Genomic DNA, 26,325 nt, shown 5'->3' on the forward strand with positions numbered 1-26,325 from the left:
AAGTCCAAAACACTGGAAAGGCCAAAGTTTGGGAATCACTGATTTGGAGGGTTGCGCCACTGAGTTCCTCTGAGGCTAAGAAAGCGTGGTCTGCTAAGCCATGGCAAACTACACCATGTCCACATCCCCTCCAATCTTTGCAGTTTGGGGAAGTGTTCAGCCTGGTCTGTCAAAGAGCTTTGGTGCCTCACCAAACTACAAATCCCAGGATTCTTCAGGACAGAGTCATGGCAGTTGCACTGGTGTCAAACTGCTTTACTTCTGCCATGTGGATACACCCTTTCAGTGTCAGGTTGCAGCAACATGCCTTCATTAAACAGCACTGTGGTTCCCACCCTGTGGTCTTTCAAATGATTTGGACTACAGTTCTCATCATTCCTGACTGTTGGCTAAGTTGGCTGGGGCCTCTGGGAGCTGAAGTCCAAAACAAACAGAAGACTAAAAGTTGGGAACCACAATAATAAAACAGTATAACCTGAGCTGGGGAAAAGTGGGATTCTGCTCTAGAGGATTCTACTTTTGCTTTGTTTGCATGCCAACAACAGGCAAGGTAAACAGCAGCTGCCTTTGAGTTACTTGCTGAACATGTGTGAACAAAAAACAGAGAAAGAGGAGGAAAAATAGATATATTTGCTTTACCAGCTATTCCCCAGCATGTTAAAACACAAAACAAAACCACACAGATCCGTAAAGTTTGGTCAGAAAAATGAAATTATCAGAAAGAAGGCTGGTGGAAGAAGACAGACATCTCTGGATGATTTTTGGAAGAAGCTTTCAGAGGGTCTCTAGAAGGTTCAAGATGCTTTTGTTTCCTTATCCAAGACTTCATTGCACTTCATTTCACATAAGCATATAGTTAGTTCTGGATAAAAAGTTTCCTGGAATGTATTATTTCCTGGAACATGGAAAAAAGCTCTTCTTTTTTTGCGATTCAGGAACTTCTCTCTATTCTTTCCATGCAATCCCTGGCTCTGGTACCACATTTTCCATTCAAGGAATAATGCCCTGGAACACATCTTGCTTTCTTAACTGAGGTGTATCTGTATTTTTTAAAAACACTAAAAAGTAATATTCCTAACATGGTGCTCCCCAATTAGCAAACAAAACATTATTTAAACAATAATGACGACAACATCCCAGGCTCTGGTTGATACAAATATTTTGCATGCATTTTTGGGGGGCACACCTGAGAAACCAAAAACATCACAAAGGGACCCAGTGTGCTGGTTATAACCCATCTGCCACAGATAACAAGCCATCAATGATAAAGAACTTTGCTTTCCCTGGGAAGCTGTTGTGGGTTGTTTTTTTACCTGTATAATGCTCATTGCCTTGGGCCGCACATGTCAGCAGCTGAGCCATGGAGGAACCGACCGCCTTCGATGTGCTTCCCAGGTCCTGGGCACATTTTTCAAGCTGAATGGAGAAAAAGAATAGTAACATGAACCAAGGAGAGCTAGCGTGGCCTAGTGGTTTGAGTGCTGGACTACGATGCTGGAGATCAGGGTTCGAATCCCTGTTTAGCCCTTGGAGGCCCTAAGGTGGACCTATCACAGGGTTTTCTTGGCAGAATTTGTCCTTGCCTTCCTTGGAAGCTGAAAGAGTATGGGTTTCCATGGGGTTTTCTTGGCAGAATTTGTACAGGAGGGATTTGCCATTACCTCCTCTGAGGCTGAGAGTGTGTGACTTCTGCAAGGTGGTTTTCTATGGCCAATCGGGGATTTGAACCCTGGTCTCCAGAGGCGTCATCCAGGGCTCAAACCACTGCATCACATTGGCCAACTCTTAGTTGATCTCAGTTTACACAATGGCTATTTGAGTTTTCTTTGGACTTTTTATCTGCCTCAGCCTTTACAGTTTTATTGTTGGCTGATCAGAGAATGGGACAAATACTGGTAACCTCAAATATATGGAATAGTTAGTTTTTTGTGGGTTTTTCGGGCTATGTGGCCATGTTCTAGCAGAGTTTCTAGCCATGTTCTAGCCACATAGCCTGAAAAACCCACAAAAAACTATGGATGCCAGCCATGAAAGCCTTCAACTTCACATATGGAATAGTTATTCTGAAGGGCACAAGGATAGATCACAAGCATCCGATCCCATCCTCTCTAGCTTACCGTTTCTCCTGGAAGGGGCTTCAACTGCCCATCTATAGCTGCCATCTTTGCATCCTGGAGTTCATTTTTGAGAGTCTGGACTGTATTCAAGGCGGAATCAATTTCCATGGGTCCACATGCTTCATGCGCCTAGCCACAAAAGAGATGAAAGCACACCCTGAATGTACTTACTATTTGTTTTTTAAAATATTAATATCCTGCCCTAAAGATCTCAGGGTGACATACAATAAAATTAACATGATCATTTTAAAACAAAGCAGAATGGTTAAAAAAATAAAATAAAATACTAAGCCTGTATCTGCACTGCATAAATAATGTGGTCTGACCCTGCTTTAAATGCCATGGCTCCATCCTCTGGAATCCTGGGATTTGTAGTTTGTTTTGGCTCCAGAGCTCTCCAACAGAGAAGGCTAAATATCTCGCAAAACTACAAAACCCAGAATCCTACAGCATTGAGCCATGGTACTTAAAGCAGTGCCAGATTGCAATATTTCTGCCATGTAGATGCAGTCTAAAAACAATGTTAAACAAGTCAAAACAGGATAGTTTTTAACCAGTTAAAGCAGTGAAACACTTGTATAAAGTCAGTTCAGAACAAAAAGATTCAGGAATCACCATCATCATCATCAATTCCTTCCCCCATTATCAACAAGACATTCCCTTTTTCACACAGCTTCAAGGGCACCAACACATTAAAAGTATTGGTACCTATGTGAATGAAGCATCAGAGATCACACCCACAACCATACATTTCCTCATTGTGATGATGACAAAGCATGATATCAATGTTGAAAAACTGTGGGCTGCAAAAAAGAGCTGGGGTTGTATGTGGATCACGGTCCATATGTTCCCCATCCCCAGTCTAAAGCGACAGGTTCAAGAGTCTCCCAGCCTGCAAAATCACTCTCAAAATGCACCGCAAGAGTCTGGGCATCCATCACCTACCTTTTGAGAGGCAGTTCTTAACTCCGCCAGGCTGGTTGCCAAGTTTTTGGCACATTGGCTCAACTGCATCGCTGCTGCCTGGTCTCCTACTGTTGGCACAGCGGCTTTGGCAGAGGCTACCATTTTGCTTCCTGGCTGTTGAAAGGACAACAAAAAGAAAAGGAAGCAGAGGAGCTATCAACTGAGGTTGGATACGGCCATTTTGTCTGCAGAAGTATACAGGTTGTGCACATGTGTGCGACATACTTTTTGCTAATGTGAGAGAAAATGATTTACCACCTACAGTTTGGATAGAGGACATCTATCACTATCTGCTATAATGTTACCTCTATACATCTCCTAAATAAAAGTTCCTTAATCGTATTCTCCCTCTCATCTCTATAAACATTCTCCTCTTGAGCAGATTACTACCTTATTTGCCGATAATAATGTTTACGTTATAGTCACAGTCCAATGCTCAAACCACTATGCCATGCTGGCTGCCAATCAATTCTGCAACTCCAAATCCTCATCTTACCATTTATGGGAAGGAATATTTCAGCGAGTTCAAACCCAAGGTTTCTTTCCTCTCCTCGATGAAGATGGGAAGCAGGACAACATACCTCCCATGCCTCCAGTTTATTTATTTACAGCACTCAAGATTCCATAAATACTTACTAATAGCAATAGCAATAGCAACCCAAGTTTTCTGGACAGGGCACATCCAAAAAGAGCCCTGGTGGCACAGTAGTTAAATGCCTGTACTGCAGCCATTCACTCAAAACCACAAGGTTGCGAGTTCAAGACCAGCAAAAGGGCCCAAGCTCGACTCAGGCTTGCATCCTTCCGAGGTCGCTAAAATGAGTACCCAGACTGTTGGGGGCAAATTAGCTTACTTGCTAATTAGCTTACTTGCTGTTCACCGCTATGATCTTTGGAATAGCGGTATATAAATAAAACAAATTATTATTATTATTAAACATAAACAATACAATATTGCCTGGAATCCTTATGGCTTATAGTGGTATTTTCTTGACTGTTGTACGATGAGGTTTTCCCTTGGCTACATAAATAGCAATAGCAATAGAAAGTGCACTTAAGCACTCCCTAAGAGATTTACAATGTGTAAGCTAATCGCTCCCAACAAGCTGGGGACGCATAAAAACAATTGGATAGCATCCGGTGGCAAACCCATGCCACCCCAACTGACCAGCCACAGATGGGCTGCCAGGGTGTGCCTTTGCACTATTCTGCATCCATTGCCTTGATTTAATTAAACTAGAAGTATCAACGATCTTTTTGATGGTTCTTCTAGAGTGCAGTACCTGGAGGAAGTTTTGGCTGGAGTTGATCAAGGCCAACTGAGCGCTCAAGTCTTCTGCCTGGGATTGGCTCCCTCTCACACCTTGGACGAGTTGCGGGATGTGATCGGCTACGTTCTAGAGAAGGAGAGACAGTTGGAAGAATGATTGCAAGACACAAATGGAAAACCACAAACCAGCAACATGGAGAACTGTAGAAATTGTCCAAAGGATTCACATCAAAATTCCATCCATCCATCTATTTGGAGGGTTGGGAGGTTTTGGGAGCCTGGTGGGGTGCTTCAAAGGCTGTGAAACTGGGATCCAGAGGCCACACTTTGCCCACCCCTGCCCTAGTAGGATAACACACTTACACAATGTAGATAGATCTTGTAGTACCTTTGAGACTAACTGAAAGAAAGAAAATGGCAGCATGAGCTTTCTAAAAATGCACCTGAGGAAGTAGACTGAAGTCTACAAAAGGTCATGCTGCCAACTTTCAGTTAGTCTCAAAGGTGCTTCAAGATCTGTCTACAAATTGATTCCACAGACTAACAAGGCTGTATCTTTGAACACTTACAGAACATTTGAGAAAGTCCAGCCATTCGCATGATGACTTTTTACCCTACCATGAATCTGTAACAGGATTCTAGGCTTACAAAGCAGAAACTAGAGAGCATCCAATAAAATCTACAGAATTTTATCATGAGGTGTCTCAAGATGCTGAAAAGATGGCTGTTTTACTAGTAAAAAAGCCCATTATTTTCTTTTAAAGATGTGCTAATGGAAGTACCACTTTCTGAGCATCTTGGGGCCTGTTTCCTGCTTTTTTAAAATTGTTTCCCACATATTTCACTGATCCTTACTTTGCAGCTCTGAACAAGCTGTTGGTGAGCAGCCGTATTCTTGTTCGAAATGGCTGCATTCTGTGACGCCGCAATGGTTTGGGTCGCAGCCGCTGCCGCCTGCTTAGCAGCAACCTGGAGAAAAGAAACACGTTTTATTTCCAGCCAGTATCCCCCATTTATTTCTACTTCCAGCCAACATGCCTGACAGCAAGAGATTATGGGAATGGTAGTCCAAAACATCTATAAGGGTAAGGATTCTGCATCTTTTATCTAAATATTAGGAGGAACCCGTTCTTGTTGCATGCCTCCAAGTTGTGTCCAGTTTATGGAAATCCTAAGGGGTGTGTGTGTGTGTGTGTGTATAAAGAAGCTTTATATATATATAGTTTTATCTTTTTAAAACATGTTTTATTCTTTTAACAACTACTGTATCTGGTTTAATATCCTAATAATTTAATTCATTTTTAATGTACTTTTTTCTGTTTTTAATTGTACTGTTTTTTATTGTTGTGAAGCCACTCGGAGTCCCAGTTTTGGGGAAAGAGCGGGATACTACTACTACTACTACTAATAATAATAATAATAATAATGCTCAAGTCCCATGAAATACAATGGCTTAGTAAAATGATGTTCCTTATATAAAATGGCAAAATTAAAGTTTGCCTTTTGGAATTTATATATATTTTTAATATTTTCAAGCCATGGATGCTTGAATCTGTGGATAAAGAATCTGTGAATACAGACGGCCTAATTGTATATTTATATATATTTAGTATTTTCAAGCTGTGGATGCTTGAATGCATCGATAAAGAATCCATGGATATAGAGGGCAAACTGTATGAACAACTGTTGAAGCTATTATGTTCTATGAAAAATGAGAAATAAGAAAAGACAGGAGAGATTGATTCCCTAGCTGCAATCTCACCTCCAGTCTATTCACAATTTTCTTCTTGATGGCATTTTGAGCAGCCGCATTGGTAGCCACCCGCAGCCCTTCGGCCGCTTCTCGGAGCCTCTGCTGCTGGTCTTCATTTTCTGGGTTTGCTGCAGCTCCCTAGCAAAAGATGCACATTAAAAATCCTCAAAGACATGAGAAAATTTGGGACAACCTATTGAGAGAACCACTTGCAATAATGCTTTTGCTGACTATTGCACTTGCAAAGAGAAGCAGCCATGGCTTTCCCTGTGTAATTCACTCTTGCTGTATTGCTAACTGAGCCACAAAAGTAAGGCTACAATATCATCAGAGTGCAAAAGTGAACCTGTTCTGCATTTTATTCCATACATTAAATGAGCTATCCAAGGTAAAAAATGTAATTTTGGGATACTTTTCAGCACTTTGGGAAGCTCATTTAAACTTTGGGCTAAAAGCCAGGGTAGATTCACCATTTTACTGATCTTTTCTACAGCATGTCTATGAGCTCCCAAATCTTAAAAATGCAGACAATGGCCAAAGCTTTGGTTTACAAGCACAAGCTTTGGAATGGGGTAAAACATCATTTTTAAGTGATGAAAACACATTATGCACATTTCTGTTAACTGCCAAGGAAACAGTAAAAAAAAAAATCCCCTCCTGCATTTAATAATTCTGGAAATTTTATGTCTCCAATTCCCTCCAACCCAGCAGCTTTGGCTCGGGTACCTTTGCGGCTTCCACCATCCGGGCTGTCGAATCGGCCAGGAGTTTTGCCGCCGCCAGAAGCTTTTTGGAATTTTCCATGTCGATTTCTGCTTCGGCATCCGACCGCATGGCATTCACGAGGTCTGAAGTCGCTTGCGCTAGGACCCTGGCCTGCCGTACCATTTCACCTACAACGGTATTGAGTTAAAAATTTGCTTTTTATCTCTCCTTTATCCCTCAACATCTTCCTTCAGTTGTCCCTAACTGGTTTTGGGGCTCATAAGTTCCTTCTGGTTGGATCTTTTCAGACACAGCAGTTGTTGTTGTGTGCTTTCAAGTTATTTCTGACTTATGGAAATGTGAAACTATCATGGCCGGATTTACTCACAGGGTTTTTTGCCTTTGCCTTTTTCTGAGACTCAGCGAGTGTGACTTCCCCAAATATGGACAGTACAAATATTTTTAAAAACCCAATTAAACAAGTAATCACATTAAAAACATTAATTTAAAACTGTTTTTCAGGAGGCAGTTAAAATATACATTTGGTTTCCCTTATCAGGAATGGTTGGGACCAAAAGCAATTTGGATTTTTTTCAGATTTTGGAATATTTGCATATGCCTAATAATAATAATAATAATAATAATAATAATAATAATAATAATAATTTATATCCTGGCTCTCCCTATGGATTGAGATATCATGGATAAGAGACTTGTTTCGTACATATCTTATGCACATAGCCTGAAGGTCATTTTATACAGACTCTTTTAAATAATTTTGTGCATAAAACAAACATCTGCACACAGTGAAGCATCAGAAAGCAAAGATGTCACAGTCTCAGCCACCCAATGAGGACAATGTTGGATTTTGGAATATTTCGGAATCATGGATATGGGGACTAAACCTGTCGCACAATGGTGGAAGGTGACACTACATAGAACATGTCACATTATCCAACAATACCAGATTGATTCTTTAATAGAATCCAAATCATTGAGAAGAGCAACCCATCCCCTGGTTGGGCTGGGATCGAGTCCTAGAAGCTTACCAGCGTCTCCCATGGAGCTGAAGATGCTCTCTGTGACGCACATGATAGTGTCTGTGGCCTGGTCATAGCGCCCAATGGGCTCCCCACGACTGGCAAACTGGCGGACGTGCTGCAGGAGGTCGTTCAGGGCCTGGCTGACCACGCTGGCAGCCGCGCTGACCTGCTTAAGAAGTTCCGTGTCGTCTGTGGCCGCCTGGCATGCTCGGACGCAGTTCTCCACCGAGCGGTCCACCAGCTTCCCGGCTTCAATCAGCTGCTCCTGGCAGACTGGGGAGCTGATGGTGGGACTCACAACCTACATCAAAACACAGATCACTCTAGTTTAGTTTAGCACCATGGTTGGTGAAGGGGACCTTGGAGGTATCTCAGTCCAAGGGTTGTCATACATTAAGCTCAAATTAAACTAAATACTAATTTAGTTTAGCATCATGGTTGATGATGGTGGATCATTCCAAGGGTTGTTATACGTTGAGTCAAATTAAAATAAAACACTAGTTTAGCTGAGCACCATGGTTAATGATAGGGGATCTTGGAGGTCTCTCATTCCAAGGGTTGTCATAAATTAAGCTCAAATTAAACTAAATGCAAGTTTAGTTTAATATCAAAGCTGATAATGGGGGACCTTGGAGGTCTCTAATTCCAAGCGTTATAGTAAATTAAGCTCAAATTAAATTTAATGCTTGTTTAGTTTAGCACCATGGTTGATGACAGGGGACCTTGGGAGTCTCTCATTCCAAGGGTTATCATAAGTTCAGCTCAAACAGACCATTATGTGCCATTGTGTGTCATTCAAGTCAATTGGCACACAACAACAGGTCTAATTTTATAAAGGAAGTCACAGCTGTTCTGAGTTTGCAAGACCTGAGCAGGGCTCTTGGGAACAGGATCTCTTGGAGGTTCCTCATCCATAGGATTGCTATAAATCGAAATCAGTTTCATGGCAAATAACAAGAACAATAGATATACATATTTGAAAAACTGACAAGCTGAGCCAAACTATACCTTTGCGCAGGCCACAAGCTGGGAGGTGGACAAGGCGCACTGGGTTGCTGCAGCAATGACTCGGTTTTGCAGAACTGCGTCTTCGGCCACCTGCGCCACGTTCTTGGCCTTCAGGACCAACATGGCAGCTGCGTTGGCCACAGCTTTGGCCAAACTCATCAAGACATCCTAGGCAAGAGGGGAGAATGAAAACAGAGGAGAAACTAAAAACGTTTTCATGCTTGTTTTAAATTATCTGCTAAAGAGATGCGTTTCTGTTCCTCTAAAAAAATATCAAATATTCAATTCAATTTTATTGCTTTAAGCACAAAGCCATAGCAAAGAACAAAATACAATTGGCTGTCTGTATCCACAGATTCTTTATCTGCGGATTCAAGCATCCATGGCTTGAAAATATTAAAATGCATAGGTACAAAATATACAAATAAAAGCTTGATTTGTCATTTTATATAAAAGATGCCATTTTATTATCTATTGTATCTAATAAAACTTGAAAATCAATATATTTTGGTATCCAAAGGAGGTTCTAGAAGCAAACCCCAGCAGATACCAAGGGCAATACAATACATCACAAGAAAATGTGATAAATTTTTCCAAAGTAAGTGAAAAGACACCATGTGAATATGAGAAGTTTCATTTTTAAGGCCCAGTTTTCAGAATTTAGGTGAGAATTTTGGGGAGCTGGAGTCTTAAAAAGACACTTTTCCAATCTCTGATATATACTCAGTAGAACTGACTTTATACTCAACTCAAATTCAGCATAGTTTGGACATAACAAGGGCATTATTGTAGACAAATTGCACCCCCTGTATATACAAGGACCAGCCTGGATGTTGCTGTTACCTGGAACCGTTCGTCTGTTTCGTTCTCTCCGATTTGCCGGAGAAGCTCCCCGCTGGCTTGGCCAATGCTCCCAGCGGCTGTCAAGACTGTCTGGCGAGGCTAGGAGGACACAAGATCAACAGGAAATTAGGTTAGGTTATTAAGCCAGTCAAAGGAAGTGAAATTCTCAGTTCACTTTATGTTCTCTTCCCAACAACTTTCACAAATCATGGTACTGAAGTAAGGACAAAGCAAGCCTCTTCTCTCAACAAGAGTTGGTGGTCATGTATTATTATTATTATAATGTTTATTCATATGTCACTTACCTCCCACAATTGGAGCACAAAGTGGATCTAGCCTAGAATTGTCCTACAAATCTCATCAGTTGCACTTTGCAAGAAGTTCTACAATACTTTGCAGATTTCAGCTTATTTCATGTCAGAGCTCACATTGCATTTCTGTTGTCTGGTTGCAAACTGGTTCGTAGAGCTCACCTCTCCTGACGTTGGCTCCACGGCTTTCAGAAGATCCGAAACGGCCCCCGCCAAGGTCCGGGCGGCTTTTAGGAGGTCCTCCCCACTTCCCACCTCATCGTCCATGAGAGCAGCCAGCAGCTTGACCCCTTTGGACATCTCCGTGAGGTTGGAGGAGATGGTGGTGATGGCGCAACCCACAGCCGTGTAGTCGGTATCAACTGGGTCACCTGCCAAACGAAAAAAATGGGAAGGGAAGCAACGTTTTTAGAATTGTTTAAACTCTAAAAAATATCTCCTAAGTCCTGGTTGAATTCCTGGTTTTAGAATTGTTTAAACTCGAAAAAATATCTCCTAAGTCCTGGTTGAATTCCTGGTTTTAGAAAAGACCTCAGATCGATTTTGTGCATGTTGTGAGTGGGAAAGACATAGGATCCTTACTCTACTTTACTCCCTAGGGAAAGTGGAATGCATTTTGGGTTAAAAATTCAGTAAAAGTAGAAAATTTATCAAAAGGAATGAATTTAGTTTAAGTAGTAAAATAGTACAGATTGAGTCTCCATCATCCAAAATGCTTGTGAGTAAAGCATTTTGAATTTTGGAATTTGTTGGACTTTGGAATATTTGCAGTCACTCTACAAATATTCACTGGCATAAAGTTACTCAAAGGACTTGGCAGCTAAGAGCATCCTCATCCAAATCAGGAAGGCTTGTTGGTTTTACCTGCTGTAAGGTTGACGACTGATGCTGTCCCCGCAGTAATGGCGTCCACTTGAGAGTGTATTTCGTGCTTTGATTCATCCACTTTGTTCTGAACCCAAACTCTGGAAGCCTGGAAGGATGAGGGAAGATCAGATCCAAGGTAAGCATCCATCTGTATGGGAATATCTATGCAATGCAGAATGGAGAAGCAAGTGGCTGTGCCACTAGGCAAGTGGAATAGTAGCCACCGAGAAAGGCATTCCCAAGTAGAAGGAGTTTGTTGGATCAAATAAAAAAGGAGCAAATCATTGGAGATCTCCCCAATGCATGCCTGGGAACTCAGCTGAACATACCATGTCATTCCCTAAAGGTGGGAGGTTGTCAACTTCGGTGAGGTCAGCTTGGGCCTGCTGGACAGCATGCATACTGGTGTTGATGGTCCCCATCAAGGCTTGCTGGGCAGACGTCTGAGAAGAGAAAGGAAGGGGAAAAGACTTGACAACTAGTGTGCACACAGCTGGGCAGAGTGAGCAGATTTTCAAAGCAAAGGCTTCCCATCTCCGCCATTTACAGAGAGAGAGAATAATGAAAACCATCATCTTAAATCAGATAGATATATAGATGAATATAATATCTGTCTTTGTAAAGCAATTTTGTATGTGATCCAAACAACAGCAATTTTTTTATTATCTTGGTCTCACAGTCTCCCACATGTTACTTGGAAAATGTACTTCCAAGATTACAATGCCCTGAATCCTACACTGGCTGGACGATTGCATGAGCTGCAACTTTCCCTAACTCTGGAGATGGTGGAGTAGCTGGAAAGGTCTCCCAAGGTATCCAGGAGAACTCCTGGTTGCTTGGGACTCTGCTTTTAGAAGACAAACCCACCACCTTGAACTAGGCTGGAAAGTATGACCAAGTATTTGGGAAAGCTTTTTGGGATATGTCAAGAAGACTTTGGCAGTAGAAGAAAGAAATCCTGCATCTATACTTGCAAGTACCTGTTGGGCACTCAAAGGCTAACAGAATTGGAAGGCCAAGGAAGGAGATGCTTACCAATGGGGGCATGTGGCCCCGGTGCATTTGGCCCACTGTGACCTGCTGTTGGGGCGAAGGCATACTGCCAACATTGAAGGTCTCTGGACCGGTGGAGCCCGAACGCATGACAGCTGGCAACGCAACGGAGCCATGTTCCACCTTCCCTGTTCGGTTGAATTGTTGTTGCAAGATAGTTGACCTACAAAGCAAAGCACAGGATTGGCTCATGAATGCTGGCATCTCGTCTTTCACCATTACCATCACCATCACTATTCTTTACCTTGAAAATAGTATTGACCTATTCTAGAGAGCCAGTGTGGTGTAACTGGTTTGAGCAATGGACTATGGCATTGGAGACCTCGGTTCAAAGCCTCTTTGCTCTGCCATAGAGACCCACTGGGTGAGCTTGGGGGTAAGGCACACTCTTTCAGCCTCCGAGGAAGGCAAAAGCATGCCTCCTCTGAACAAATCTTGCCAAGAAGTGTTGCCACCATAAGTCAGAGACGATGTGAAGATACACAACAGCAATTCTGGAGTAGCTTGATATCCTAAGATTTACAACTTTAAATCAAGGTAAAAAGCTGCCACTGAAGACCTCTCACCTTCCTGTCTCTACCAGACATGGCGGTGTGGGTGCTGGGACCAAATCAAGGGCTGAGTTTACTCCTCCTTCTCTTCATCACCATTATTATTATTATTATTACTTGCCTTGCCTTTGGGTTTTGCACTTTAACGGAGAGGGAGGCCAAAGAGTAGCCACTGAGAAGGTCCTTCTTCCCTCTCATGTCCTCAATGGACCTGCTTGCAATGGTGGTGGTCTGAGAGAAGGGCCTCCTCACCTGTGGACCTCCAAGCCCAAATAGGCTTATAAGGGAAATTATACCATCCTTTGACTAGTCCAAACCTAAGCTGTACAGGTGTGCAAACATACTTTTTAGGTGATACGGATTCTTCCAACATGGTTGACTCTTCATCCCCTTCTAATCCAAATCGGTCTTTGCTTTGCTTCTGTGGAAGAGGAGAGAACACAGAGGTCATTTCCAGCACTTTCCTCTTCTTAGCCATCCATCCCCTTCTGCAAACTAAGAGTCACTTCTCATAACACAAGGGAATCCTCCACCCTTAAATCAACTGACCGTAGACTCCAAACAGCTCCCAATTTTGCTTTTCTCACAAAATTACGGTGACCTTGGCCAGGTCACACTCTCTCAGCCTCAAGGGAAGGTAATGGCAAACCTCCTTCTTAACAAAGCTTGCCAAGAAAACCCTATGATAGGTTTGCCATAAGTTGAGGGCACATAATAACAGGAAACACTGCATACTACAATCATGGTTACATTTTCATTCCTCGTAATAAGCATAAATAATTTCATTTACCAAAGTTCACAACATGACACAGCCCTTGAAAAGTTCACATTAAAAGTTTGCCTTGAACCCCATTTTTGGGAAAAGGCAAGACATAAATCCAATCAATCAATCAATCAATCAATCAATCCATCCCATAATGGATTCGCTGGTCTGAGACATAGATGCCACTCAGTGCACCACTGATTTAAAGTAGGAAATCAGTGGGTTTAAAGGGGGTGCCAATTCTTCCCTCCCAATTCTCCTGTCTCCCCCGCTTCAATATTCAGAATTTACACACAGAGAAATGCAGAGCAAGAACAAGGGAGCATTTCTTTGCTAGTAACCATTGCCCTCTTCCTCCAACTGCTTTGCAGCTAATTGCAGAGAGTCGCCACGCATGGCGCATCAGGCCATTGTTCTCCAGCAGAGAAAATTTCTCCTTCCTGGACCACAATAGCACTGATTGCCTTTCCCTGGGGTTTTGGCATTCAAGCTGTTTTGGACACGATCCAAAGAGCTACTTTAGTCGCACCCAGAGACTTTAGTTTTTGTAGTCTTTATAGCGGAGCTGCTCCTTGTTTCCAAAGTGTTTTGCAACATGGCACAGGGGAGCGTGATGAGACAGGAGAGAGTGGCTGTTGGAGAAACACAAGTCCCCTCGGGAATGCTCAGACAAGTTCTCCAATTCTTTGGATTGCAGCCGCCTAACATTCAAGAGCCTGTTTCGGTTTAAAGAGGAGGAAAGGAGGGAGGGAAAAGTCTTGGGGTACCTTTAACTCATTAATTTTGGCATATGCTTCCATGGCAGAGCTAGCATGGCATAGTGGTTTGAGCACTGGACCTCAATCCCAGGGTTCAGATCCTGCTGCTCAGGTGATCTCTCAACCTCAGAGGAAAGCAATGGCCAACCTTAGAAATATTGGTAAGAAAACTCTAGGAGGGGGTCAGAACTGACTTGAAGGCACAAAACAACAAATAATGAGCTTTTATGAATTACAAAGTTATTGAGATTTTCCCTTATCCAGAATTCTGAAATATTCCAAAAATCCAAAACATCTTCCATGGATGAATGAGAAAGGGACAACTTTGTATTCTGATGGCCCAGTGTACACAAACATAGTTCCATGCACAGAATTATTAGAAATATTGTGTATAAAATTACATTCAAGCTATGTGCAAAAGGGGCACATGAAACATAATTTTGTGTTTAGACTGGGCCCCATCTCCAAAATATCACATTATGTACAGATATGCAAATCCGAGTATTCCAAAATCTAAAAAAATCTAAAATCCAAAACACCACTGGTCCCAAGCATTTTGGATAAGGAAGACTCGATCTGTATAACTCAGTTCCTTAGATTCATAAGCAGAATACACTATGGTACACCATCAATGCATCTGAGGACATGGATTGTAATTCACGCACCTTAATACTAAAATGAATCTGAAAAGGTGCGAATTCCTTAACATATACTTTGTGCCTTGCAACTCTTTCCCTATCAGTTTTGGAGATATCCTCTAGTTCAGCTATTCCCAAACTTTGGTTCTCCAGGTGTTTTAGACTTGATCTCCCAAAAGTCCCAGCCAGTTTGGCCAACACTCAGGAGTTCTGGAAGCCAAAATCAAAAACATCTGAAGGACCACAGTTTGGGAACCACTCCTCCAGTTCCTCCAGTAAGAGAACGAGGCTTCCAACTTTGCATTCTCCATTTCTGAGGCACCAGAACTTCAGCCGAATTGTGCCTAAACTTTCCAGTTTGAGCTAATGGCTGTGAACATCTCTCCCGCTTGGCCAAATACTTTGTCAATCTACCTCAGATGTGCTGGGACACAACTCCCACCATTTTCAACCAGCACAACCAAGGCTGATGGGCACTACAGTCTGCTGTATCTCCCAATCCAGGGAATGGTGGTTTTCACTGATATGTGGCAATAGGAACGGCTCCCATGTTGGTCGACCGGTGAATCCATTATAGGTCTCAGTCCAAATTTAAAAGCTACCCTTGTAGTTGAACTCTTCCAAACACCACAGCCTCAACTGCTCACCCAGAACACACAAGCCAAAACACGCATTCAACATCACTGACTGGAAACAACAATCACGACACCCTGTTAGTTTCCCAGCTGGGCTGCCAGGGATGTACCTTTTTGAGGATGATATCGATGTAACCAGCGATTAGTTGAGAGATCTGCTCGCCTTCAGTAGTTTGTACAGAGTAGTAACTTTCTTGATACTCGCCGAAATCCTAAAGAAACAAGATGGCGGTGCTTTGGTTATTTTAAGTTAATATCTATGCATACCATTTTAATGACCAGTGGGAAGGTAGGAAAAGGTTTACATCAGGAATGGGTGAAGTATGGTCTGGGGCGGCATGCTGGGCCCCTCAGGGAAGTGACCTTTTGGGGGGGGGGGGCAAAAAAAGGGAAGAAAATGATTAACTGCTCCTAATAGCCATCATTAAATAATACAGGCTGTGGCAATATGTCAGTTGCTAGCCTGCCGATATGAAGGGTCCACTGTATAATAATCCACACAGAATACGTCATAATTCATGCAATTCTAATCTCTGTGCACTGCTTAAAGTCCATACATACTAATAGGAAATATAACTTTTGAAATTTCTGGAGTGGAGAATGTCGGTTTATTCGCTGGACAGAAATGAAATAAGTGAACCAGACTCAAGTTGTGTGATTTTTAAAAAACGCATGCAGACGAAGAAAGGGGCATGAGCAAGCCTTGAAGGACTGACCATGTAAGAAAAAGTTTCCTAAAGTGGGAAGAGAGCTTGGAGACGCATCTCCCTTTTTTCCTTGCGGGTTGCACTGGATGCTGCCCAGTTCTTATCGCTCCCCCCTTTCATCCCCAGCAAGGAATTACCAGAGTGAAACTTTTGGGGGAAGCTGCCCAGCGCTTGACTGTGGTCAGTGGCCACTCCTGCAAGACCTCCTTAGTCTTTTCATCCACGCGCATCACCGACTCTTTGGTGATCCCCAACAAACGCGGAACCAGCTTGTTTTTCCCCTTCATCTTCTCCTGTGGGGGAAGAAACCAGACATTATCCAAGTTTCACTTCCACTCATGATGCAAAACTTTGGGATTGTAAGAAGATGCCCACATACCTTGTTTCAAGAACTGGTTATGAGTTTAGATAAGGAGCAGATTTTTGCAGCCTCTCCCCAAACAACTCCATAAACTCCACTGAAAAATGATCTGCAGTTTGCACCGGAGTATCCGCAAGGATGGTCATTACCAAACATGCAATCGTCTGTCTATTTTGCATGGATTCGCATGGCTGCGCATTTCCGGCAGAGGGAGGACAAACTGATGCATCAAGAAGCGATTGAACAGAATTGTCTCCCTCCATGCAACACAATTTAAGGATTCATGTAGGAACATATTTTACCCTCTCTTTGGGTTGTTAAATCCAGATTTTTATCTCCTTCAGCCTAGCATTGGAAGTCCACATGTGGTCATGCACACATTTTGTGCACATGCAGTTTCGCTATTTGTAAAATGAGAGCTGAGCTGGAAAAAAAAATCAAAGCTCATTCCCTTGAAAGCTGAAGGCATCTGCCCTGGAAAAAAGTGACCCAGGGTCAGCAGCGTCTTGCATGGCCAAGCCTTTCCTTGCAAGGGTCAGCAACAGAATTTAATTGTTCATCCAATTAATGCAATCACTCATCCGGTTCCAGCCAAAATCCCTCCCCAGACCACTTACCTTAACAAGGAAAAAGGAGACGCCGTACGTCCTCAGAGACCGGGCCAGCTTCACATACTTCACCTTCGCTTCTATTTCTGTCATCTCACCACAGTTTTTGTGTTCCTGCAAATTAAGCGTCAAATTGATCAGTTTCTTATGGTGGGAAAACCTACCCAAGTGGATGGGATCAGATGGATCTAACCCTCACCTGAACAATGTTCAATTCTCAATCTAGCAACATTTTCCTCTCTTTTGAGCTTTTGTTTCATGCCATCCAAAAGCTGACCAATTCTATCTGCTAATTCCTGCCCCTTAAACCATTTTCTTCTTACATTTTTGACACCAAAAAAAGACCCAGCCAAGAAGATTCATTGGTCCTCATCCTTTGGGAAAGCAAATTATTTTTGCTCTGCTGTGTGTTAGCAAAATAACAGCTCCTGCTGAATTGCTCTTCTCTGTCCAAACGCTCTGCAAAACTGTGTGTCTGTTTTGTGTGTGTGTTTGTCAGCCTTCATTAATCCCTATGAGTCCAGTGATATTCCCGGGACAGAGCACTAGCATGTGCAATGACATTTCCTTGGTGCTAGCAGGACTGCTGTAGTCTTTTGCCAACAGCTCTTTCTAAAAAGGGCTCCGACAAATTAAACTGACACCGGGCATCTTCCGACTTGTAACAAAACCAAGGCGACCAAAGTCTATGGGGGCTGGAATCAGAAAATGCATATATCTGGTGCAATTAGAAATGGAAAATTCTGAAAATTCTGATGCTGACAAAGGAAGAGAACTCTGCTTTTTCCCCATTTGGGGCAGGAAACCCCCCCCAGACATTTTCATAAAAATTGAAAATGTGTCAAATTTGCTCAGGCATAAAATGACCATGCTTGGCCTTTTACAACTTCAATTTATTTAGCGATAAATACAAACAGGATTTGCTTTTTAATTTTTTCCCCATTTTTCTTACAAATGAAGGCAAAATGCCCTGAACTGTAAGGAACTTGTTTGGTTTTGCCTATTTATGAGAAGCAGGCAACAAAATAAAATAAAACAAGCAGGACATATGTGTGTGTGTTTGTGTGTCTGTGAGTCTTGACGTTACTAGTCAACTTATGGCGACCCCATTAATTTCATAGGGTTTTTCTTAGGCAAGGAAGCCTCAGAGGTTCCTTCCTCTGAAATATAGCCCTGATACTTGTTGGTGGTCTCCCATTCAAGGACTAACCAGGACTGACCTTGCTTAGATTCGAAGATCAGATGGGAATCTTGTACCTTTAGGGCATTTAGGTCCTGTGCTATATGGTTAATAATTCTGAAGAGGGGAACAGCTGTCCAGATGTTATTGGACTACAACTCCCAGCATCCCTAGCCAGCACAGTCAATGGAGAGGAATGTTGAAAGTTGCAGCCCATCAATAGCTAGAATTTCATGGATTCTCCATCCTTGTTTTAAATTTAACACCAAATGTTTATGTAGTTTTTGTACTTAGCTGTATCCTACAATCGATCTGAAAGCCCCAACTACCAAAGGGTTAGATCAGGGATACACTGATCCCATACAGTTCTCCAGATGCTGTTGGGCTGTAAGTCCCATCAGCCCTGGTCAGCGTAGCTAATGTAAGGAATGCTAAGAACTGAGTCCAGAAGCATAAGGAGAGCCACACCATTCTTACTCCTCCTTTAGGTCTACCTTGATGCTCCCTAGATGTTATGCTGTGCATCTCCCATCATCCTTATGTCTGTGCTCTCTGGGATGATAAGAGCTATAGTCTTGCCCATCTAGAGATTGCCATATTGGAGTAGAACATTTTTATCACAATGCAATGAGGTCCTAATCTTGACCCACAATCCCCCAAACTGCTGCTATCCATTGGCTGGTGAATTCATTCCAGAATTTGCTCCAATGGATTTCTCCAAGATGCTGAAACTATAAAGGCTTGGAAAGCCTTTTAGAAAATCTGGAGTGGATTCACTGCCCCCCTGACATGGAGAGCAAGCAGCCAAGCTATCATAGAAATCTGGAAAAGCTTTTTATCGCTCTCTCTTATGACCTTGTTTAATAGCCAATGGAAATCAACAATACACGGAGCGCCAGGTATTCTGGTTTTGCCGACAAAAAGAAAACTGAGCACATTGTGTCAACAAAATGGACCACAAAAACATGGCCCTTACATAACCGACTTCCCTCCCTTCCCTTGCAAATGCTTCCTTTTTGCCGTCTACATCGTAGAGCATAAAGCGTGAAAAATGTGCTCATTTTCTTGAAGAAAACGCACTGAAATGCAAAAATAAAAATTACGAAAGAGCTTTCCAATGACACACAAAATGGGAATTAGGAGTGCAAGTTTGCCAAAGGGGTTGGAAGGAGGCAATAAAACCGTCTGCTTCTTTTATACTTGAGTTGGTGTTAGTTTACCACTGAAGCGAAAGCCAAAAATATAACATATCTATAATAAAGCTGGAAGGGGGAAAAAGAAGGAGAAGAAGAAGAAATCAACCTCTTAATTACCTGAAAGATCCTCTTCTCAGCCCCTCTTTGCTTGATGTATTCTTTCGGAAGAAATTCTTTGAGGCTGGGAAAGCAAAATGAACAAATAGCCACGTTTACCAGAGATGCACTTGCCTTTTCCACGTTTGGAAGCATCAGAATCCAGAGATGGGGAGGTTCAACCCTTTTGTTCATGTGATTTCTAGTACTCTTCAATCTCCTTGGTCCCTGATTGGCTACCTGCCTCCCTTCTTTCCAGAGGCAACCAATCAGGGCAGCCCACTTTATAAATTTTATTGGTGGGGGCATAAAATGAAGTCGCCAATTAGAATCATGCACAGCCAGAACCTATTTTTGTGCATCTCAACTTCATGCATCCCCAGGTATGCAAGAAATCTGGCTCTGCTTGGCACACTGAAAATCCAACTCCATGTTTGCATTTTGTTATTGCTTTGAAAGCAGCAGTCCATAAAAATCCAGAATTAAGTTGATTTATTAAGCATTCATACATGCCCTCCCTCTTTAACTGAATGATGCAGAAAATGGTTGCAAACAAAGGACTTAGCCCGGGCTACGATGAGCAACGCATGGTGTATGTCACCAGATATTGGAGATTTTGATTCTTTCCATGCTATGGGAAAAATGGGATTGAGAGCTTCCAAAAGTTTGGTGCAAGTCCTGTGTTTTACGCCTGTCTGACTTCATGCAACAAGATGGAAAACAGGGGCCACCCTGGCAAATGTCTGAGCCAGATTTGCTAAAGACAAAGGCAGTTCTTGAGATAATTCGGCATTGACGGTTTGAAATGGGCAACACCACCCCCTTAATAGTTACACAACAATGCTAATATCCATATAAATGTGGGTTCATTGCCCCATTGAGAAGAAAGGCAATGTCCGCACAAGGAGAAGGAGAATTTGTGGTTTTATTTAGCTGCAGCAAATAGATGTCAGCAGTCTCATGACTCCAACAAAACTGACACAAGGGAACGAAACAGATATTCATACATATATATTTTTTGGTAGTTCACTGGGGAATATTCTCAATAAATAACCATAGCTGTATGATAAATGTGGCTATATAACTGGCCCCGTTTCCATGGAGTCTACATCCACGGATTCAACCCAATACAGTTTGGAATATATTCACACAGAAAGATACTCCAATTTGGAACTGCACAGTGCTGCATGCTTTTATGAGCCTACTTGGAGATTTCCAAAAACCCTACTTTCCTGACCCCTTTTCCAAGCTGGGTGAATCCTTCTTGGAGACCTGTAAATAATCCAATTCATCCAAAGGTTGTGCCTGGCTGTCCTTCATGTTTCAACACACCTGCTCCTTAACCCACAATACAGCTTAGGAAAGTTTCTTTCTTGGACTACAGCTCCCAGAATCCCCAGCTAGGACAGTCATAGGTCATGCTGTCTGGGTGATTATATATGTAAACTCTTCAAAATTGTTTCAAGTTTTGCTAGACCTTTGGGGGCCAATTCATTGATTGAATTCTTGGAACTTAAACTGCTGGGGAATAAAGATTGACATTTTAAAAAATTAAATCAATCTCCTTTCCCTCCTTCTCTCCTCAAAGGAGAAGATAATATTTTGACAGAGGAAATCAGGTCATGCAGCCTTAAACCAGAAGCAACAGTGACAAGAAGTAACTCCGGATGTCAGGTGGGAAAATAATAGGAGATGCTACGCAACCCTCGGAGGAAAATCATGACAGTTATGCAATTGTTACACAACCAATTTGGGAGTAAGGGAGGGGATGGCAAAGAGAACACAATGCAAAAGGCATCCTGCAGCAATTATGGATTGCTGCAAAAGTGTGACGGGCAAAGCAGCCGCCAGAAGGAAACCAAGAGGAACCGTTAGCACAGATTACAAATTCAGGTCTACCCTGTTTTTCTTGAGGCTGGTCTGGTCCATAAGACAGCATCCGAAAGGCACCTTCTCCCCACTTTGTGCCTTTCACCAGAATTGGGAATGCCTCCTCTGCTTTATTGCCATTGTCTCACTGTGTGAGTGTCTAGATTTTGTCCAAAGGACCACAATCCCTGAATGTGACACCTTTGGCCAAAACTCTCTGGACAAGGTCTTGAGTCTGGCATTTGGACAGCATACATTAGAGGGTGGTCAATGTGGGATGAGAGCCAGCATGGCTTCATGGCTTAGATGATTGACTATAACACTGGAGGCCAGGGTTCGATTTGCCAGTTCAGCCATGAAACCTACTGGGTGATCATGGGTAAGTCACACTCTCACAGCCTCACAGGAAGGCAATGGCAAACCTCCTCTGAACAAACCTTGCCAAGGAAAACCCAGGATAGGGTAGCCTTAGGAGCACCATAAGTCAGAAATTACTTGAAGGCACACGACAGCAGCAACAAACTGTGGGAGACTTAGGGGAATGCATTACGAGACCGTGGTGGGCCAGATCCCCCACACTGCATCCCACCAAAACTCGCTTTAGGGTGCTTGGGAACATTACTGGCATGCCTTTGCTCCCTCCTGTGGGACTTTAAGGCCAGAAAATGAATTTTTAAACTTTTGTTGTACGTTGTTGCCGTGTGCCTTCAAGTGCTCTCCAATTTATGGCGGCCTTAAGATGAACTTATTCTGGGGTTTTCTTGGCAACATTAGTTCAGAGGAGGTTTGCCATTGCCATCCTCTGAGGTTGAGAGAGTGTGACTTGCCCATGGTCATCCAGTGGGTTTCCATGGCTAAGTCGGGAATCTAACCCTAGTCTCCAAACTCGAATTATGATTCCATGCTGAAGACTCCTGGACAAGAACCATTTCCCAGGCATCACACTTAGGTTCACATTAAACCCAAAGTTTAATTTGAGTTGGTGGGGGATCTTACTCTAAAAATCCAGGTTTGTGTTTGTGCTCAACGTGAGGTCCAAACTGGATCTGGGCTTGGAACCCTCCAAATTCACAGGCCTTCTCAAAGGATACAGGATGGGAACCATTCAGAATGTCATCCCGGGCCTGTAGAGAAGAAAAAGAATTACCAAAGATGCCATGTTACATCCAAGATGCCGTCACAGTGGTGGAGAAAGTACAGTTGCTGTTGTTATCGTTGTTGTGTGCCTTCAAGTCTGACATATGGCGAGGTGGAGGCAAACCTATCATGGGCTTTTCTTGGGAAGATTTGTTCAGAGGAGGTTTGCCATTATTCACTCTCTCTGAGGCTGAGAGTGTGTGACTTGTCCAAGGGCACTCAGTGGGTTTCCATGGCTGAGCCATGGTCCTAACTCAGCACTGCACAACATGCTGGTTTATGAAATTACAGTCCAGGTCTGCATGTGGCCCCATAGGGCCACATTTTCACCCACTGGACTTCCAAATTATTTTTGGGGTGGGAGTTCAAAATCCAAAAATTGTTTTTCTCCCAAATGTCTTCTAGGGATGTGGGTCATTGTCGCAAGGTTTCCATCCCCCGCCGTTGTTTTTAAGTCCAGGAGAGGCTTTTTTCCTAACCAGAAGTGAATTTTGGATCTCTAAAATGGCCCAGAGGCTTCTCAAAACATGGCAAAATTGGCCAAAGCTGCATCCACACTGCAGAATTAATGCAGTTTAACACCACTTTAACTGCCTTGACTCTACCCTACAGAATCCCAGGATCTATAGTTTGGTGAGGCACCAGAGCTCTCTCACAAAACAGGCTGAATACCTCACTAGGCTACAAATCCCAGTATTCTATTGGATCGAGCCATGATATTTAAAGTGGGATCAAACTGCTTCACTTCTGCAGTGTGGATACATCCCTGGAATGCCACTTTTGCACATGCTGGGTGAGGTATGCATTCTGGGAACTGAAGTCCCAAAAAACCAATTCTAAATTATGGCATTTATATTACGAAAGAAGGCAAGGTTGCTGGTAGGAAAATATTATTTGCTTTGAATAGAGAGATTCCTCCCTTCCAGAGTTTGGCGTACCTGAACATAAAGGAGGTTGAGCTGAACTGGATCTCTTGAATCTACATTCTGGTCTGAATAGAAGAACTTGCGTCTTAGCAGCAGCGTCTCGTTCTCATCCACTCCTTGCTCGCGAAACGTCCGACTGTGGTCTAGCCAGTTTACTATTTGGAGAAAGAAGACATAAGTCAGGTGCCCTAAAAGACAGCTTCATCTTTTTCTCTCCCTCCGACACTACAAACCGAGGGATCATGCATGCCAGCACTTGTGATAAAACGGGCAGAATCGTATTATTACTCCCAGGTGGAGTAGACCCATTGGATCAAGGAGATTTACCAGTATGGGGACACATCCTTCAACAATGGACTCAATGGGTCTGCTTTAGCTGGGATTAACAAATCCAATGCCAGCCATAAAGTACAATCTATCCAAATGGTGTTTCCATAATATGGCGATAAATTGGCTCACCTATAAACAGAGGTGTTACTAGGGGAGGGCAGATTGCACAAGTGACACCCTAAAGGGGAATGACAATACAGTACCACCACCACCACCAACAACAACAACTTACTTATAGCCTGCCTTTCTCCCAGTACAGGGACTCAAGGTGGTGCTTAACACTATTCTCTGCAAGATCTGATGCTGAATATTCACAATATTTGAATTACAGGTTTTGGTTTTCACAACCATTGGGATTCCACATCTGCCTTTGGGCAAAAATAGACCGTGCCTCCCTTCAAAAACCTGGACCCACTAAATGCATGTTGCAAGTTGGATGTGAGTGTGAGACACAGGGTCAAGTTGCACTCATCTCCTCTTGGAGGGCTTTCCAAAACGCAACGGAAACAGCTGCATGAATGCAATGAAGATGTAAAGGCTAACCACCAATTATTTAGTCGCAATGTCGAGACACCTTAACTTTCTTTCACGTCGAGGCACTACATCCAGAAAGTACCAGATGTGATATTTTTTTCACATTTCATGGCTTTGTTTGCAGGGGGGGGGGAAGGAGTGTGACGTACAAAACTGCATTAGTCTCTACAGAAAGCTTTGTGCAAAAATATTGTATTTTCCAACGTATAAGATGACTTTTGAACCCTTTTAAATCTTGTCAAAAGTTGGGGGTTGTCTTATACACCGGGTAAACCCAGATTGCTCAGGCGGGAAGGGAGCCCCGCAGCCCGGTGCGCGCACCCGGCCTCCTCCTGCCCTCCAGCCCTTTAGAAGCCTGCTGGAGCTGGCGTGCACCTGGCCTGCTCCTTCCTTCAAGGCCGAAAGAGAGCCCTGCGGCTTGGCACCCATGCGCCTGGCCTACTCCTGCCTTCCGAGGCCTCCGAGGAGGCCAGAAGACAGCTGCACGGCCCGGCGCGCACCCGCCCTGATCCTGCCTTACAAGGCCTCTGAGGAGGCCGGAAGACAGCCCCGCGGCCCGGTGCATGCCTGCCCTGCTCCTGCCTTCCAGTCCTTTGGAGGCCTGCTGGAGCTGGCGTGCGCCTGGCTTGCTCCTTCCTTCCCAGGCATCCGAGGAGGCCCAGGCCTCCACAGAGGCAGGAAGAGAGCAGCACAACCTGGCGCGTGCACCCAGCCTGCTCTGTGGCCTTGCGCAATTGCCACCGGCCTCCTCCCGCCTTCCAAGGGTAGACTTCTATGATGAGTATATAGCAAAGTCTATATTTTTACTTGAAAAGTTGGGGGGTTGTCTTATACGCTGGAAAATATGGTACATGATTTGAGGGTTTGGGGTTTTTTGCAAAAAAAGGAATGAAATGTGAAAAGTCATTGAAAAACAAGATGAAAATCCTCAGAATCTTTCACAGTACAGACTAGACTTCTTACAATGATTCGTGTGTGTGTGTGTGTGTGTGTACATATATGTGTGTAGATCATACACACATGTATGAATCTTTGTAAAATGATTAGGAAAAGATTTTGAGAATTCTCATCTTGCACTCTCTCTCTCTCTGTATAGATATGGATACATATTGCATGCCAGAATGAAATAAATGAAAATGTACATTTCCTCCAACAGAACGCTAGAGCCTTCAGTTTGCTTTCCCCACTTTGCTACATGGATGCCATTGTATTCCAACATTGTAAAAGAAATTGGGGTCTCAGAGTATATTATATTAACATATCTAGATCTGTTCTGGGAGGCTGAGTCGAAGAGCATCAGTAGTTTATGCTACCAATTCATTTATTTATTTCCCTGCCAGCTGCAGATCTGAATAATTTTTTGTTTCCTAGGATACCGTAGGACTTACATCAAGATCCTGGGAGACTCGGCACATCCCAGATTCAGTGCAGTGCTGAGCCATTTATAAAATGATACAGTCCTCAGGATTAATGGGGTAACCATCCAAACATGCACAACGGGACCACCTTTCCATCAAGGAGTACCACAAAACCCATAGATTTATTTATTTATTTAGCCAAGGTGGCAATAGTTGTACCCTGATATTCAGTGCTGGTTTTCGCTGTCCAAAAAGACAATCGAGGCTGAACACTTTACTAAACTACAAATCCCAGAATTCCATAGCACTGAGGCATGGCAGTTAAAGCGGTGTCAAACTGCATTACTTCTGCAATTCAGAGGCAGCCTCAAAATGCATCACTGCTGCTTTGCTGAGGGAATATGGGGCCCCTTTCTTGGCACCAGTTGCCACCCAGCAAGCTCCAGGATTTCCAGTTAAAAGGACCAGTTAGCAGGTGATGAGAAAGAGCCTTCTTTGCCGGAGACCCTGGAAAATTGCTGCCAGTCACAGTCGATGATCCTAGCCTAAATGGAAAACTGGGCTGACCTGGGACTGAGCAATTTTACACATTCCTCAGAATCAGTTTCATTGTGATCACCAACAATGTTCAGCCAGTTTCGACCTTTATAAAATGGGATGGCATTGTTCTATTTCAGCTCGTGCCAAATGGAAAGTTAAATAGCAACAGCAGCACCATAATAGGAATGCATTTCCCAAGTAT

General features: G+C 43.1%; 1 protein-coding gene across 6 annotated transcripts in view; it reads right to left on the bottom strand.

Moving 5' to 3' along the window:
- Positions 1-26,325, bottom strand: part of LOC149307116 (talin-2) — a 125,707-nt gene that overhangs the window by 45,582 nt on the left and 53,800 nt on the right. For all 6 annotated transcript variants that reach the window (XM_089538216.1, XM_089538214.1, XM_089538212.1 and 3 more), the window contains exons 6-26: positions 23,374-23,516; positions 22,295-22,422; positions 19,451-19,514; positions 16,967-17,071; positions 16,126-16,281; positions 15,392-15,493; positions 12,832-12,908; positions 11,919-12,099; positions 11,213-11,326; positions 10,881-10,989; positions 10,179-10,387; positions 9,706-9,804; positions 8,863-9,030; positions 7,861-8,155; positions 6,833-6,999; positions 6,116-6,244; positions 5,209-5,322; positions 4,367-4,480; positions 3,063-3,197; positions 2,118-2,246; positions 1,314-1,416 (exon numbers count right to left, since the gene is read on the bottom strand). In XM_089538216.1, the coding sequence (XP_089394342.1) occupies positions 1,314-1,416; positions 2,118-2,246; positions 3,063-3,197; positions 4,367-4,480; positions 5,209-5,322; positions 6,116-6,244; positions 6,833-6,999; positions 7,861-8,155; positions 8,863-9,030; positions 9,706-9,804; positions 10,179-10,387; positions 10,881-10,989; positions 11,213-11,326; positions 11,919-12,099; positions 12,832-12,908; positions 15,392-15,493; positions 16,126-16,281; positions 16,967-17,071; positions 19,451-19,514; positions 22,295-22,422; positions 23,374-23,516 (2,841 nt within the window). The remainder of the gene's footprint in view (positions 1-1,313; positions 1,417-2,117; positions 2,247-3,062; positions 3,198-4,366; positions 4,481-5,208; positions 5,323-6,115; positions 6,245-6,832; positions 7,000-7,860; positions 8,156-8,862; positions 9,031-9,705; positions 9,805-10,178; positions 10,388-10,880; positions 10,990-11,212; positions 11,327-11,918; positions 12,100-12,831; positions 12,909-15,391; positions 15,494-16,125; positions 16,282-16,966; positions 17,072-19,450; positions 19,515-22,294; positions 22,423-23,373; positions 23,517-26,325) is intronic.

The sequence above is a fragment of the Sceloporus occidentalis genome, unplaced genomic scaffold, assembly GCF_023333645.1.
Source record: "Sceloporus occidentalis isolate IW3139 unplaced genomic scaffold, rSceOcc1.0.p SCAF_9, whole genome shotgun sequence".
Taxonomy (NCBI): domain Eukaryota; kingdom Metazoa; phylum Chordata; class Lepidosauria; order Squamata; family Phrynosomatidae; genus Sceloporus; species Sceloporus occidentalis.